Source organism: Prionailurus viverrinus, chromosome B1 (assembly GCF_022837055.1).
Source record: "Prionailurus viverrinus isolate Anna chromosome B1, UM_Priviv_1.0, whole genome shotgun sequence".
Taxonomy (NCBI): Eukaryota; Metazoa; Chordata; class Mammalia; order Carnivora; family Felidae; genus Prionailurus; species Prionailurus viverrinus.
The window spans coordinates 76508503-76523620 of record NC_062564.1 but is presented as its reverse complement, the minus strand read 5'-3'; the positions used below and the strand labels follow the sequence as shown (position 1 = coordinate 76523620).

Here is a 15118-nt window from a genome sequence, read left to right as displayed (position 1 = left end):
TCTTCACAAAACTCATGCATACTTACACTTAGATTATGCTGACTGGAATAAGATACTGTATGCAGAGAGACACATACAACTTTATTTGCTGTCAGTTTCAATTAGAGTTCATAGGAGAACGACTTGGGAGTTAAGAGGTGCTGACGCCCTGGTACAGTCAAAAATCCACATTAACTGTTGACTCCCCAAAAACTTAACGACTAATACAGCCTAGTGATAAACTAAGTAGCCCAATAACACAGATTTTATGTTTTATCTGTTATATACTGTAGTCTTACAATGAAGTAAGCTAGAAAAAAGAAAGTGTTAAGGAAACCATAAAGAGGAAATATTGACAGTACTGTAAGAGATCTGTGTACAAGTGGACCCGCACAAGTTCACACCTGTGTTGTTCAAAGGTCAAGCGGACTTTCCTGCCATCTTTACCAGAGGCACTAACAACATACTCCAATTGTTCTGAGTTTCAGTCTCTCTCTATTCTCTCTGCCTAGAGATGATGGTATAGAGAAATGAAATCCGTATTTACTGTAGCAAGTGTCTAAAGAACTGTGAAAAAAGATAACTTGGTTTTAAATGTTCTTGGACTATAAATAATAATAAATGGCCGAATACACATAATTTCAAAAGTAGACATTGATAAATTAGTATATATTTTCCCCAGGCTCTTGGAGAAGCAGATAAAGAAGGCAGATTAGTGCTTACATTTTCCCGGTTTGGCTGGAATTCGAATCACAGTGGGCTTCCTGGTGGGTGCTGGTTGAACTGCTCGTTCTTTTGTTGGTTCTGTTTTTGTGGGGAGCTGAAAGGGATCTAATGAAAAACACAGTTTATTTTGCATGTTTTAGTTAACATGGACTCAAACAAAAAACCTCATTCATAATTAAAGAGTCATATTTTCATGCCCCAGGGAAAACTATTCATGGATAAACAAAATCTCAGTTTGCAGAGACAAACACAAAGTCGGAGCTCATGAAAGGAAATAACTTGGTGCTCTGTAAATAATTCATGTGGCTTTTCTTCCTCTCTGATGAGAGATAGCCAGGACAATCTTGAATTATGAAGAAGCAATCCTTCAAGGGAGTACAGTCATTTCGCAAGTGTTGCCTGAAAATGAGGGGCAACTGAGACGAGGAGCCAATTTCCCCCTATCGTGAAGCCTCCCAGATCCCCCAGGAAAGAAGGCCTTTTCTCCCCCCCTCTCACTCCTGTGCCTGTCCCAGAACTCAGGCACAAGGCTCACCAAGGGCCCTCATCCTACCTAGCACCGTGCCTGATACAGAGTGTGCCTGGCACACTTTGCTGTCAGTCGTTCAGTAAAACCACACTTCAGTTAACATGAAAATGAAAAATGTTTTATCTCTGAAATAAGATTAAGACATCGTCCTTCAAATATTTCATTTGGGGGCAAGGATACAGGACTTGGCATTTCTCCACCTTAACTGATTCATTCAAAATTGACAGTGTATGTTTAGAGAAAGTATTTTATTAATTTTTATTTTTTTATTAAAAAATTTTAATGTTTATTTATTTTTGAGACAGAGACAGAGACAGAGTGTGAGCAGGGGAGGGGGAGAGAGAGAGAGGGAGACACAGAAATCAAAGCAGGTTCCAGGCTCTGTCTGAGCTGTCAGCACAGAGCCCGATGCGGGGCTCGAACTCACAAACTGTGAAATCATGACCTGAGCCAAGTCGATGTTTAACTGATTGAGCCACTCAGGTGCCCCTGGAGAAAATATTTTAAATAGAGACATAATTAACCAAACTTTTTTACTGAAAGAAACCGTCTTTTTTCTTTAATGTAAATATTCTTTTCAGTACTTTAGGGAAATGCCCATATCATTTTTTTAAAGACGAGAAATCTAAAAATAAGTAGATTAGCAAAAATAAAATAAATGCTGTATAATGGATACTCTCTGTGGCACACAGGATCTCTTGAGGCCTCCTTTGCCTTTACTCACCAAGAAGCAGAATGAGTATATGCTGTAATTCTGCACCTGTTCTATGGAATCTTAACTATAGGGAGATACTCCCTATAAAAAAACAATGTACAGCATAGCTCCTGTGATGAACAGCATTCATGTTCTGCCTATTATGAGCTGTGGTTCAATAAGCACCTTTTGCTGAGCAGCTATTTTCAAGATACATGAAGAGCTGAGCTAACGATAAGAAGGCCTTTTGGCCCCTACATACTTGACCTTCCCTTCCATGCAGCTGTCAGGCAACCTTACCATTACACATCCTACCAAAGGCATCACTCGCTCACTAGCCACTTGCTCACATATAGGATGTCTACCATGTGCCAGTAACAATGGTAGGTGGGAAGATACTATGGTAAAGTACAATCCCATTTTATTATCTACCGCCTAGGAATGGCCCTGAGATGGCATGCCAGGTAAAACTATTATTATTGGCTAGTGAGAAAAACAAAAAAAAATTAGAGGAGTCCTCTGTGGAAACCTATTAGCTCACAATGAAGCAATCTTGTCTATGTTCAAAAAACCAACTCAAGATTATCACAACAGTATCAAACTTGAAAAAAAGGATCTTGTAATAATGTAACTTTCTTCCACTGTAACCTATGTCCTCACAAAACAAAGAAAGCTCCTTTTAGGTCTAAATAAATTTTTTAATTCTATATTTTGTTATAGCATTATTTTTTACTCCAAAAGAGTATTTATTATAAAAATGGGAAACATTAAGAAATATTTGATGGAAAGCCTTCTATAATCCCATCCCTTCAGTAATAATTAAAATTTGGTATATTTTTTTTTACTATATTACATGTATTGTTATACAGGTATTTTGATAAACAAAAAAGCAGGACTTTATGTCGTTCTTTGTAATTTGCTTTTTCACTTTGTCCGCTCAATATTGCATGGAAGCCTACTATGAATCAAATAGTATACTAGGTGCTGGGAATACTTCAGTGAACAGCAAAGAACTCCGTCCTCACGGCACTTACATTCCATCAGGGAGATGAAGACAATCAACAATAAATATAATAGATACATCGGTCATGTGGCACATTACATGAAAAGTACTACTGAGAAAGGAAAACGTAGAGCATGGTTAGAGGCTCTGGGTGTGGGCAGAAGGGAAGCAGTTTGCAGCATGAAACTGGAGTGCAGGGGGTGAGGGAGGGGAGTTCTCTAGGGTCATCTTTCCAACAACTGATTTTACATATTCTAATAGTCCTTCCAACTTCAATAATATACACGTGGTCTCTAGGAAACAGTTATGGATAACAGGGGATAGGTGCAATTGTATTAAAGCCCATTACTGCAAATATTACCTGAATGTGGACTCCCTGAATGGTTCATCTGTGTAATACTAGCTAAAACGAGAGAATCTTAAGACCCTATGTAATCCTGGCATGCATTTTATTCAAACACAGAAACATAGCATCTTTCCTTTGTGGTGATCTTTCCCTTCTGTTCACCTCTCTCCCTATCATTGCCTTTACTCTGCTTCCTAGGCCCTTGTTGGAACCCACTGACTTCCAAGGACCCACTTTTCTTCCCCCAGCAGCGGTGGAGACTTGACTGCCCTCTCTCTCCCTTATCTTGGTTGTCACATCCCATTCTCTCAGGGCTCTTGTTTTCTACTGGGAAAAGCACCAAAAATTCACAAAAAGGATTAAGGCTGTTAAATGTTCACTTGTATTCTACCTTTCAAGTGGCATTTCTGCTTTAATAGCTCCTTCTGGTGCCTACAATCTGTTGATTATTAGTACAGGCTTTTAGTGGATGTTGTCTTTTTGGGTGGGTGTGGAGGGGGAAGAAAATCTTGAGCATGGAATGACCTCAGCTATTTCCCAACTCATATTATATTCTGAGCCAGTATACCACCTACATTCTTTCACATTCCAGGAGGGAGAGCACGAACAAGGGGGGGCATCAGGCAAAAAGGGAAAAGACACTGCCAATCACAGGGGGCATCCAAATTATGCTGTTTGGAGGACTGGCCTCAGACACCTGCCCCAAATCCTGCACAGTATGTAACCTCATCTTCTGCATCCAAGGGTCCAGTGATTTTTTTTTTTTTTAACCTTAAGGACTTAAATTGAGGTAGTATAGATACAATTTATATAACAAAGTATTCAAAGTGTCCTTCCTAGTTATCTACTCTTTCTCCGTCTTCTTTAATATCACTAGCTACTCTTTAATAATTGGCACTCAGATCATGTAAAATTATTCTATGTCTCTGGAAAAAAATTCTTTCTCAATACAGTGAGCAAGGAAATTTCAGTGTTCTAGTGCTGCAGGCTATTTGGCAGGAGTGGGTCTGTTTGATGACTTGCCCCAGCTGTGCTCACCGAGTCAGTGAGCTCAGCATCTGCCTCTCTTGTCTGCGAGCTGTCCAGGGCTGTAATGCAGACAAGGTGTGCAGATTAGTGGGGAGGACAAATAGCATCATTTCAATAAGAAGGTGGGACCAGAGGCCTGATTTTCATCTTGATGATGCTATGCAAATCTCTCTTTAGCTACACTAGTATGAAGTTTACTTGTTATGTCCATTTATGAACAGGGTTATTTTTTTCTAACAGAAATCTAAGTGGGCAATATATAAAATAAGGATGGCATCTCATGTTTGGGAACTCCAGGCATTGTCAAGCAGAGAACTGAATCAATGGTACTATTAAAATGTTTAAAGTTCATAACCTTTGACCCAGTAGTCTCACTTTTGGAAACTTATTCCTCAGAAATAAAAACACTAGTAGAAATGGCAATGTTTATGACAGTGTTTACTGAAGTATTTTCTGTAGAGGAAAAAGAAATCCAACAATCTAAAAGCACCATCCATCAATAGGGGAAATGTTCAATCAATTATGATACACTCATACTAAGAAATATCAGGCAGGTATAAGGAAACAAGAAGTTAGACCTACTGACCTAAAAATAAATCTCACTGTTAAATAAAAAATGACAAAGGGCAGGGGCGCCTGGGTGGCTCAGGCCACTAGTTGGTTGAGTGTCCAACACTTGATTTCAGCTTGGGACTGCGCCCCGTGTTGGGCTCTGTGCTGAGCACGGAGCCTGCTAAGATTCTCTGACTCCCTCTGCCCACCCCTCACTCTCGCTCTTAAAAAAAAAAAAAAAAAAAAAAAAAAAAAAGACAAGGGTATAGTATGGTAAAACTGTTTGTAAAAGTAGGTAAAAGTACATGTATGTATACATGTTTGTAAGCTTTGGTTTGAAATGTCCAAAGACATGGAAAGCTACATACAGTATTGTTTACACTGGTTCCTCTGAGGATATGGATGGATTGGAGGGAGATACATTTTTTTTTCTTTCACTAGATGTTTGCATTGGTGACTTGTTATAGCAGTATAACATTACTTTGTAACAGAAAAAAAATGCAGTAAGATAAAGCCAATCACAAGAAAAAAGTTACAAGATTAAGCTGAAATAACAACCCTGACAACCAACCAAACCAAAAACCACTTAAAAATAAGGGGAGGAAAGTGAAAATTCTTGTTCCTTTAGTTGGTCTTTAAAGGCAATAATAGCCATTAAACTTTCTATAAGATAACTAGAAAAATTAAAACTTTATTGGATATAGTTCCTCAGTGATTTTAATAGGATTTTCTGTGCATACATCTATGTTTTTGAATTTGTCTTTAGACATATGCAGTTCAAAATAATTAGCTTTGATTTGAAATCTTGAATAATACAGCAATTTAGAAAAATCATGTATTATTATTTTAAAATTTCTACTCATCACAAGACTGAGGATCACATGGGAAGCAGCGCTCACTCGCTCTCTCACTCTCACTCTCTCTGGCAAAGATGACAAAAGCTAACTCTCCCAGCTTTTCATCCTAATTCTGCTTATCTTTCACTGTTCGAAAACCAGGTTCCCCATCCTCTCCTGCCAATCCTGTTCCTTCATAAAGACTACCTTTGTTACTTTTTATACATCTTTCCAAAGAAACTACATATGTGAATGTGTGTGTTTTAAATAAACAGTAGCTAAAATACCATGAATGCTATCTGTACCTTGCATTTTTCACCTAATAATATCTTAGAGGTTGGTAGGAGGTAATAGGTGGTATGCTTCCTTTTTAATTAACACACAATCCTCCACTGTATTGTGGATGTACCATTATTTATTTAAGCAGTCCACTGGAGGTTACTTGCAATATTCTGTAGCAATAGCCCTCCACTGGGGTGTAAGAATAAGCCCTTGAAGCTCTGAAAATTGTACATACATGAGTTAAGGGACTATTTTCAAAGGAGATAAAAGATTCACAGGATAAGCTGATTCCGAGTTCTGTGACCCAGAAGGGGTTAAGAACAACAATGCCACAATTCTCTTACCCAGTTTGCTTTTGTTTCTACAGTAAAAAAAACACAAAGCATCTCAAAGAAGAAGAAAAAATCTCCTACCCAAATCTAAGGAAGGTGCATGGCATTTCTCTCCACCTTTATTTGCAGTATTTATTCTGCCCTCCTTCTAGGCCCTCACACCAAACCAATTATTCTACACCTGCTGCCAAACAAGTAGGCCCCTTTACACCTATATCCGCATGGTCTTCATTACTGGGCTGAGAAAAACACTGATGATAATGTAGTTTTCTGCCCATTACCTGTCTCTAATAATATGCTTGTCATCATAATTAGTTTCACCATCCTTGGCTTGCTTTTCTGTCATTTCCTTCCCTTGAGTTCTGTTAATAGCAGAAATTGGCTGCTAAACTATTATTCTGGGCTGTGTAATGGAGCTGACAGCAAGGCATTCTGCCTCTTTTTTTTGACAACTGGGTATGATTTGTAAAGGTGTGAAGAGGAATTGCTAATACTTCTCAGCTCCATTACATTAACCTGGAAGGCATTCTACCCAAGAAATGAATCCAATATTAAATTGCTTGTTTTATGAGTTTTCCTTTAATAATTTTTCTAATCTTTGTAATGTTTTCATAGCTCCAGTATTTTCTGATCTCTATTTTCTGAGATTAATATGGCAACCTCATTTTATGAAAACCACTTTATTAGACTTTCTTTATTTCTGAGGGAAAGAAAAGAAGGAAAGACATATTTGTGAGTTCCTCTCCTTTTTCTCATGTTCTCTCCCAGTTTCTGGCTAATGCCAGGATGATTGAGTAAGGTTTCACAAAGAGACCATAATCCTTTATTTACAAAGACAATGCTATTGATATACCATCAAAAAGTCACAAAGCCCCAAATCAATACACAAACAAAAATCTCTCTGCATGTTGAGGAATTCATAGGTGATCCTAAAGGCCTCTGGAGGACAGTAAACAGGGAAAGCAACGAGGTCCAATGAACACTCTAGAAAAAAATCCCTTGGGAAGCCATGATATGGAGGATGATAGGTTTGACACAGAAGCAGGGGCTCAATTTAGGAGGCCACTGCAGTAATCTGGCCAGAGTCCTAATGTGGGGCAGCAGAGGGGGGATGAAAATGAGAGGAAGACTCAAGAACCACTGAAAAGGCTAAACCAGCCAGCAGGAGTTGGTAACTAATCGGATGTTAAGGGCAAGAAGTAACAATTATAACTACTACTTAATGGGCACTTCCCATGTTTCAGACACTGGGACAGGGCTTCCCTGCATAATCACATTTAATCCTTGCATTACCTCCATAAGGAGTTATTATTACCTCGTTTTATAGATGAGGAAACCGAGGCACTGTGGGGTCAAGTAAATTGCCCAAAGTCACACAGCAATTAAGTGGTAGACTCTGGCCCGTCTCACTCCAAGTCCAAACAAACAGCCACTAGGTGACAGGTAGGAAGACTCAAAGATGATCTCTAGGATTCTCTAGGGAAGGCCGGGTATATGATGGAGTGACTATGGGATGTGCAGGTTAGAAAAGAAGAGAGAGTAAATGTTCAGTACAACTCCACAGTTGAGAGCAATGGTTAAAGTCAGGGAGGGCAAACAAATTACACATTTTGCTGAAAGACTGCCTAAATAATTAAATGTTGTGCAGTGAAGCGGGAGAAATCAAGAAACAGAAAAGGCTGAGTATGAAGCATGAGACTATATTCATGTGGAATGTATATGGTTGACCTTCTTTTTGAAGATGACTGTAATTATCTGTTTGATGACATGGAATAAATTTTTAGCAGTTATTAACCAAGTTGCCATCCCCACAGAATCTAGTGGTTTCTACAAAAGGTGGTATTTCTTTGGCTTGTACCATTTCCACCTCTTCTCAGCTTGCTGTTGTTGGATTTACCCATCCCTGTCCCACCCTGAACTTTGTAACACCAAAAAGGTTTAAGTAAGAAAATGACATAACAAAGACTTGAAAAGTTTTCAAAGTGTTCCCTGGTGTAATGATTCATGAAAATGTTGGGTAGCAACATAATGTAATGAAAAATATACTAGATCTAGAATAAAAAGACGGAGTTTTGGGGCACGTGGGCGTTTTAGTTGGTTAAGCATCTGATTCTTAATCTTGGCTCAGGGTCATGATTTCATGGTTCGTGAGATCGAGCCTCACGTCAGGCTCTGTGCTGACAGCATGGAGCCTACTTGGGATTCTCTCTCCCTTTCTCTTTGCCCCTCCCCTGCTCTTGTGTGTGCTCTCTCTCTCAAAATAAATAAATAAAACTTAAAAGAAATACAGTTTGAATCATGCCTTGAAAACTGTTAGTGTTAGGACACTGGGCAAGTTACCCATTGATTTCTCTCAGTCTCATTTTCTTCCGCAAATTGAGGACAACAACCCCTTGCAGAGGTTTACTACAAGTATGAAATTAAATGATGTATGTCTGGGTATCTACCACAGGGTTTGCAACATTGCCGAATCTTAATATATTCTAACATCTTTCCTTCTACCCCTTATAGACAAGACGCAAGCTATAGCCAGTTTAATGTGTACAGGATAAATATTTAATAAATATGTTTGTTATCACTTAAAATACACTTGTGCTGTGCAGAATTTGGTTTTGAATCACAGAGCTTATGCCATTTTGATGCATGTTAAACATTTATAAGATGACAGCTAACCTTTTGAAAATATTATTAAGCTTATATGTTCACAAAATTTACCCAAATAAGTAAACAGCAGTAAAAGGAATCCTCAATGACAAGTAAAGCAGCTTACTCTGACAAATCAAAGATAAGCTTTATGATCATATTCTCCATCTGAACAGTGAGAGGAAAGAAAACATACTCTCTGAATTTCCTCTTGAGAAATTTAATTGTCCTGATCTTGGCAGGAAACTTACAGCTGTTGTATTTTATTTACAAAACTTTGCATTCCCAAGGGAAGACGTTCTGTGAAGATTACTGAAAAAAAAATTTGCAGCATATGGCTGGGTCCTCCTCATTCCTTGCTTTGCTCTTGCCAGAGTCCGTCCCAGGGCTGGCATCTCTTCTGGCACTCCCAGTGAGGCTGGTTCAATCTGAGGAGCCTTTCTGGGGCCACTGCATGATTTCCCATCTATGAGAAATTTCCCCTGCATTCCCCTGATGCTTGAATCTCCACCTGCCAAAGCAAGGGAGCCAACCTCACACCTAGTTTTGTCATTAGACCGAGTCTGCTTATTCCTGGCTCATGTAACAGTCATCAACATGTGTCTCCCTCTTTCTCCCTCTCCATCTCCCCCCATCCCATATTTTCCCTTCCTTCTCTGTCTCTATTTCCTACCCAGCTCCATGTTTCTTAAACTTTCTGTGTTTCTATCTTCTATATACACACATATGCATATGCGTACACACACATACACAACTCAGTAACTTATGTGTTAGAAACTAAAACAGCAAGTGCCATTCAAAATGCCCTCTGAGGAGTTTACACTCCCTTCCACTTCTGATTTTTACTCACCCAGAACCATCTCTGAACCAACAGATTCTTCAACCAGGTTCCCGGGTGGGGTGGGTAAAACATCGTCATCAAAACTGATGAGGTCGATGTCCCCTGAAGGTTTGCTTTGCAGAGCTGTAACTGTGGAGTTGGCTGAGGGTCCTTCTCCCAGTGACCTGAATGCTTTGGCCTGTGACGCCACTGAGAGTCGGGGAGGAATGGTGACTGGTTTCAGCAAAGCTGCAGGGCCGGGGTTTTCTAAGGAAACCGATTTCTTCGGCAACAAAGGCCGAGGAGCAGGAGTTGGAACTTTCTTCCCACCATCAGGGCTCTCAGCCACAGGTCCCCCTCCAGGAATCTCAGGATTAACACTTCGTATAAGGCCAGCATTTGGTTTCTTTGGCAATTCAGGTTTGGTTACTGGGATGCTCCCTACCTCTTGTGGTGGAGGGTGTGGGGTGAGCCCCTCCCAAGAGGCCACCTTGAGTCTGTTTTCAGTCCAGGAGTCCCATTCTCCAGAAGCTCTGTTAGCAGCTGGTTTGGGAGCCACTGTGGGTTTCCCTGAGGGAACAACAGGTCTTGGGGGGAGTGTGCGAGGAACAATTTCTGGTTTCACAGATAGTCCCGAGGTTTCTTTATTTGTCTGACCCTCAAATGCTTTGATTCTTGAAACAACACTATTTTGGCTTCGTTCTGTGTTCATAATGTTCATCACTGCCTGACTATCCAAGTCGTTGGTGCTGTCCAACAGAGACTGGGGCTCGCTTGGGGAGGATTCCCTTTCTGTGGCCACAAGGCTAATTTTCTGGTGATTTTGCTCTTTAATGTGACTATCTCTGGCTATTGGTCTGAGGTTGGCTTTTGATCTTGGTCTTGGCACTGGACATCTTGGAGCACTGGAGTTCTCTGGACAATTCTGTTCTTCAGAAATATCAAAGACTATTAGAGGTGGCACATCCGTTGGACGATCACTGGCTGAGACCACTGAGGAAGGATGGAGAGGCTTGAGAGGTGCCTGTAGTGCTGACAAGACCAAAAGCAACACAAAGAAGTTGCACCATTATAATTTAAAAGAAAAAAAAATAGAAGATACACAGATTTTTTAAAAATATACATGTAGAATATCAAGAGATTTTGATTTCCTTAATTGGTAAAAAGTAATTCCAAAATCAAGGGGGAGATGTTTATATTCAGCTTTTCACAAGAGTGTTCTTCAAGTTGTATTTATTCATAAAAGAAATATTCATTACCAATTATTTTAAAACACCATTAAATTCTTGATTCTCAGTAGATTTATCACGCAAACACTTTCTCTCTCATCAGGATTCCAACATTTCTTGTTTTACTTTTCCAAAGTAACATACTCTCATCTCTGTTATTTGAACACAATGCTTTTTAAAAGCTTAACAGGACAACCACCTTTAACATCCCATCAAAGTTACATTGCTAAATATAACATCCTTCTCAATGGGAATTCAGAAGATTAGCAATAATACAACCATGAGTTAAAAGGATGATGTTTTTGTGATATGAACTAGGGTGAGTCCCAGAGATTGGGCCTGCGGCTCATGAGAATGATCTATTGTAATAATCACACCAAGTCAAAATAAAGAAAGCATACAGTGATCAGTGACTGGGAAGCAGAGCTCAATGAATTATGCACAAGTTGCAAATTATTTTAAAGGCTGGAAGCCTACTGATTACTTTCCTAGAACTAGGTCAGAATTAGGGAAGACAAATTACTTGCACTACTTTGAGGCAGATGGTTGTCTATTTCATCTGAAAAGTCAGTCTGAGTTGCAGAAGTAATTGTGTGCCTTGGAGTGGCAGCAGCATTATTATTATTCCTAGTGTTAACTTGAACTTGGTTGATTTCTTTTATGACTTGTTCATAAGATGGTGGGAGCTGCAAAATAAAGAATGAAGATTTTAGACATCTATGGACAAATAGCCAAAATGTTAAACGTCTCAGTTTTCTTGTATTTGAACTTAATTTTAAAAATAAAATGTAGGAGTGCCTGGGTGACTCGGTCAGTTAAGCGTCCGACTCTTTTTTTTTTTTTTTTTTTAAGTTTTATTTATTTATTTTGAGAGAGAGAAAGACAGAGTGAGTGAGTATGAGCAAGGGAGGGACAGAGAGAGAGGAGAGAGAAGAGAATCCTCCCAGGAGGCACAGAGACTGCTTGGGATTCTCTCTCTCTCCTCTCTCGCTCCCTGCCCCTCCCCAACTTGTGCATGTACACATACTCTTTCTCTCAAAAAAAATAAACATTAAAAAAATAAAAATAAAATGCAAAGAGATAATGTGATACTTATTTACCTCAGCAGGAACCAGCTCACTGGGCCTCCAAGGGCCTGCTGCAGAAGGTGGGGGAAATCCCAATCCTGGGGGTGGAGCTCCTGGAAACCACGAGGCTGGCCTTAGGGGCTCAGCTGCCACAATGGTAATCTCTGGGCGCCTAGCAGACAAGACCTCAGTGAGGGTTTGCAGGTCGGTAACAAGCTATTGTCTATCTGCAAATTGTCAAAGATTCATGAAAACAACCACCTCTCCCCCAAAAGTTACATAAGAACTGCCATAATCACAGAAATGACCTGTTTGGCCTGGGCTATCAAGGGAGCAAATGACAGTCATCTTCTAGGACTCTGGGCCTCAATGTTAGAGATGTACCCTGGGCCCACTTAGCTCTTCTTTGGTTGATAAGGATAAGAACTAACTAGGCCCCATACAATCTCTTCATTCCAGGGTTCTACTGTCTAGCCTATACCACAAACATAAATATATGGCAAGGTAGAAAAGTACACCAGTGAAGTACAATTGCTTAGTTTTCTGCCATTATAAATTATATACTCAGACACGATACCATATAAAAAGAATATCCTTTCCTCCTCACCCAACTCTACCCCAATTCAAAGTTATCTTTCCTTGTTCACTTCCAGACCGTGACATGTGTGTCTGTGCTCCTGGTCAGTTTTGTATATGAATTTGATAATTAATCTTTAATACTGAGGAGCCACAGTGATTCACCATTTTCTTAATCTGATTCTACATTCTCATGTTTAAACTTAATACTCAACCTGATTTCCTAACTAATACCAACTGTGTGACCCTGGGCAAATGATCAACCTCTCTTAGCCTCGTTTTCTCATCTAACAAAAAGGGATGATGACTGATATCTGCTCTGCCTTTCTCTAGCACTCTACAGAAAATAAAAATAAAAATAAAAAGCACTGCTATTATCAAAACTGGGCATATACACACATTCTCATGCTAGCCCATAAAACAGTAGAATCTGCTTATTGATTAAATGTGAATTGCAAAACCTAAAAACCCCTGCTTACAACTTTTATTTGAATGAGTTACTAGTTAATAAATGTTAAGCACTACACATGTAATAATCCTTATGACAGCCTTGAGATAGGTATGATTAGCAGCATTTAAAAAAAAAAACTTTATTTTTAAGTAACCTCTACATCCAACATGGGGCTCAAACTTATAACCTCGAGATCAAGAGTTGCATGCTCTACTGACTGAGTCAGCCAGATGCCCCTGATTAGCAACACTTTAAAGATAGGGATACAGAAGCTAGAAAAGGTTGAGCAGCTTGCCCAGGGTCACACAGTGAGAAGGCAGTGAAGTCAAAATTTGAACTTGGTTATGTCTGACTCTAAAATCCTCATTCTTCATTACTGTATACTATAGTCTGTAAGAAATGTGAAAGCAGGGTCCCTGTTTTATAAAATTCCACCCATCTATTTATCCACCATGCTTCCATCTGTTTGTCTGCCTACTGGTCCTTACTTTTATCTACTCAGTGACTTCCTCCTTCCTCTTGCCTTCGCTCCAACCAGCCATCCAGCCATTTATCCATTCAGCTATCTATCCAGCCTGACTCTTTCTCTTTCCTTATTCTTCCATTCAATTTTCTATCTTGTCATCCATTTACTTATGCAACATTTACTAAGTAGCTGGGAGGTACAAAGCATTTCTTTGAAGCAGTTACAACCATGTTTTACATATACCAGTTGCTTAATAAACATTTAAAAAATTAACTTCAGTAAATAATTATTGCCAAAAGAACATTTTGAGGTTTGTATCGCTTCTTCTCCCAGCAAAATTTCCATCATTCAAACTTATAGATTAAATTAGGAAATATACCGATGAGGTAGAACATTGCTTATGTTATACATTGCTTATGAAAGAGAAATATTTAACTTGCTAACTGACAGCACACTTTGATTTCATTAGCAGAATATATGACCTCTGTTATAACCATACCTCCTATCTCGATGAAGCTCGCTCTGATAAGAAGTCCGAGAAGCTATAGAAGAAAAAAAAAACTGGTATAGTACAAAATCAGTACATTTAATAAAGGTTTACATTTTTATAGGATACATTATTGGAAAAAATTAACTTATACTTGAAATCAATGAAGATGTATGAATTTTAAAATCCACAAGTAGAAAAGCAAATCAAAATTATCTTTTTATATGGCATAAAATTATGGTTATATATTTGAATTACATAAGAAAATACAGATTGCAAAAATTCCTGAAAGCACATTCCATGGTTCTGAAAATAATCTGAAGAATGAAAGAGAAAGGAAGATAGCTATTAAACACAAACTGCTTGGTAAGAGCTTTATGATGATGACATGAATTACAATGGGCAGAAAAAATTTTTATTTTAATCCATATGACTATACTTTTGTCATGTTTATTTACAACTCTATTGCAAAGAAAGTGAAAGGGGTCAAATTTTCATCTATTTTCTAATGTTTCCAGAATTTTATAACATTTAAATTGTTCCACTACTTAAATTTAAAGAGAATAATAATGTACAAAATGTTCAAAACACTTTTATAAACATGTTTATAGTACATATTATATACATGCAGCACAGGCTTTTCCTTCAAGCTTCAAACTCAAAAAACTAGATGGTTGACACTTTCTGCAAATTTTATTTTAAAACTAAGTCAAGTCTTAATCATAAGATCTGGAAAATGGTGTCACATATCACACATATGTGTAACGGAACATTATTCCTATTTTCAAGAAGCACATTCTAATGATTCCTTTAAGAAAATCTTTAAACGCTATACTGCAAAGATACGTGTACAAAGGGGAATTTGTTTCAGATCTAAACAAATCAGTTGCCTTCATATCTCTCCAGTACTCTACATTTTCAGTTGTTCTGATTTGAAAAGGTTGAGGGTATGAATCCTTTCTTTCTTCCTATTAACTTCTGATTCTCCCTGAACAAGCAAGCTGCCGAAGCCAGGCAGCAAGGGGTGGGGATGGAGGTGGGGGGTGGGAAGGAAACCGAGGCTGGAGTTGA

General features: G+C 38.7%; 1 protein-coding gene across 3 annotated transcripts in view; it reads right to left on the bottom strand.

Moving 5' to 3' along the window:
* Nucleotides 1–15118, bottom strand: part of SH3D19 (SH3 domain containing 19) — a 186401-nt gene that overhangs the window by 36302 nt on the left and 134981 nt on the right. For 2 of the 3 annotated variants that reach the window (XM_047856843.1, XM_047856844.1), the window contains exons 4-8: nt 14060–14102; nt 12101–12239; nt 11524–11686; nt 9802–10803; nt 703–810 (exon numbers count right to left, since the gene is read on the bottom strand). In XM_047856843.1, coding sequence (XP_047712799.1) covers nt 703–810; nt 9802–10803; nt 11524–11686; nt 12101–12239; nt 14060–14102 — 1455 coding nt within the window. The remainder of the gene's footprint in view (nt 1–702; nt 811–9801; nt 10804–11523; nt 11687–12100; nt 12240–14059; nt 14103–15118) is intronic. The other variant, XM_047856845.1, reaches the window with a different exon arrangement.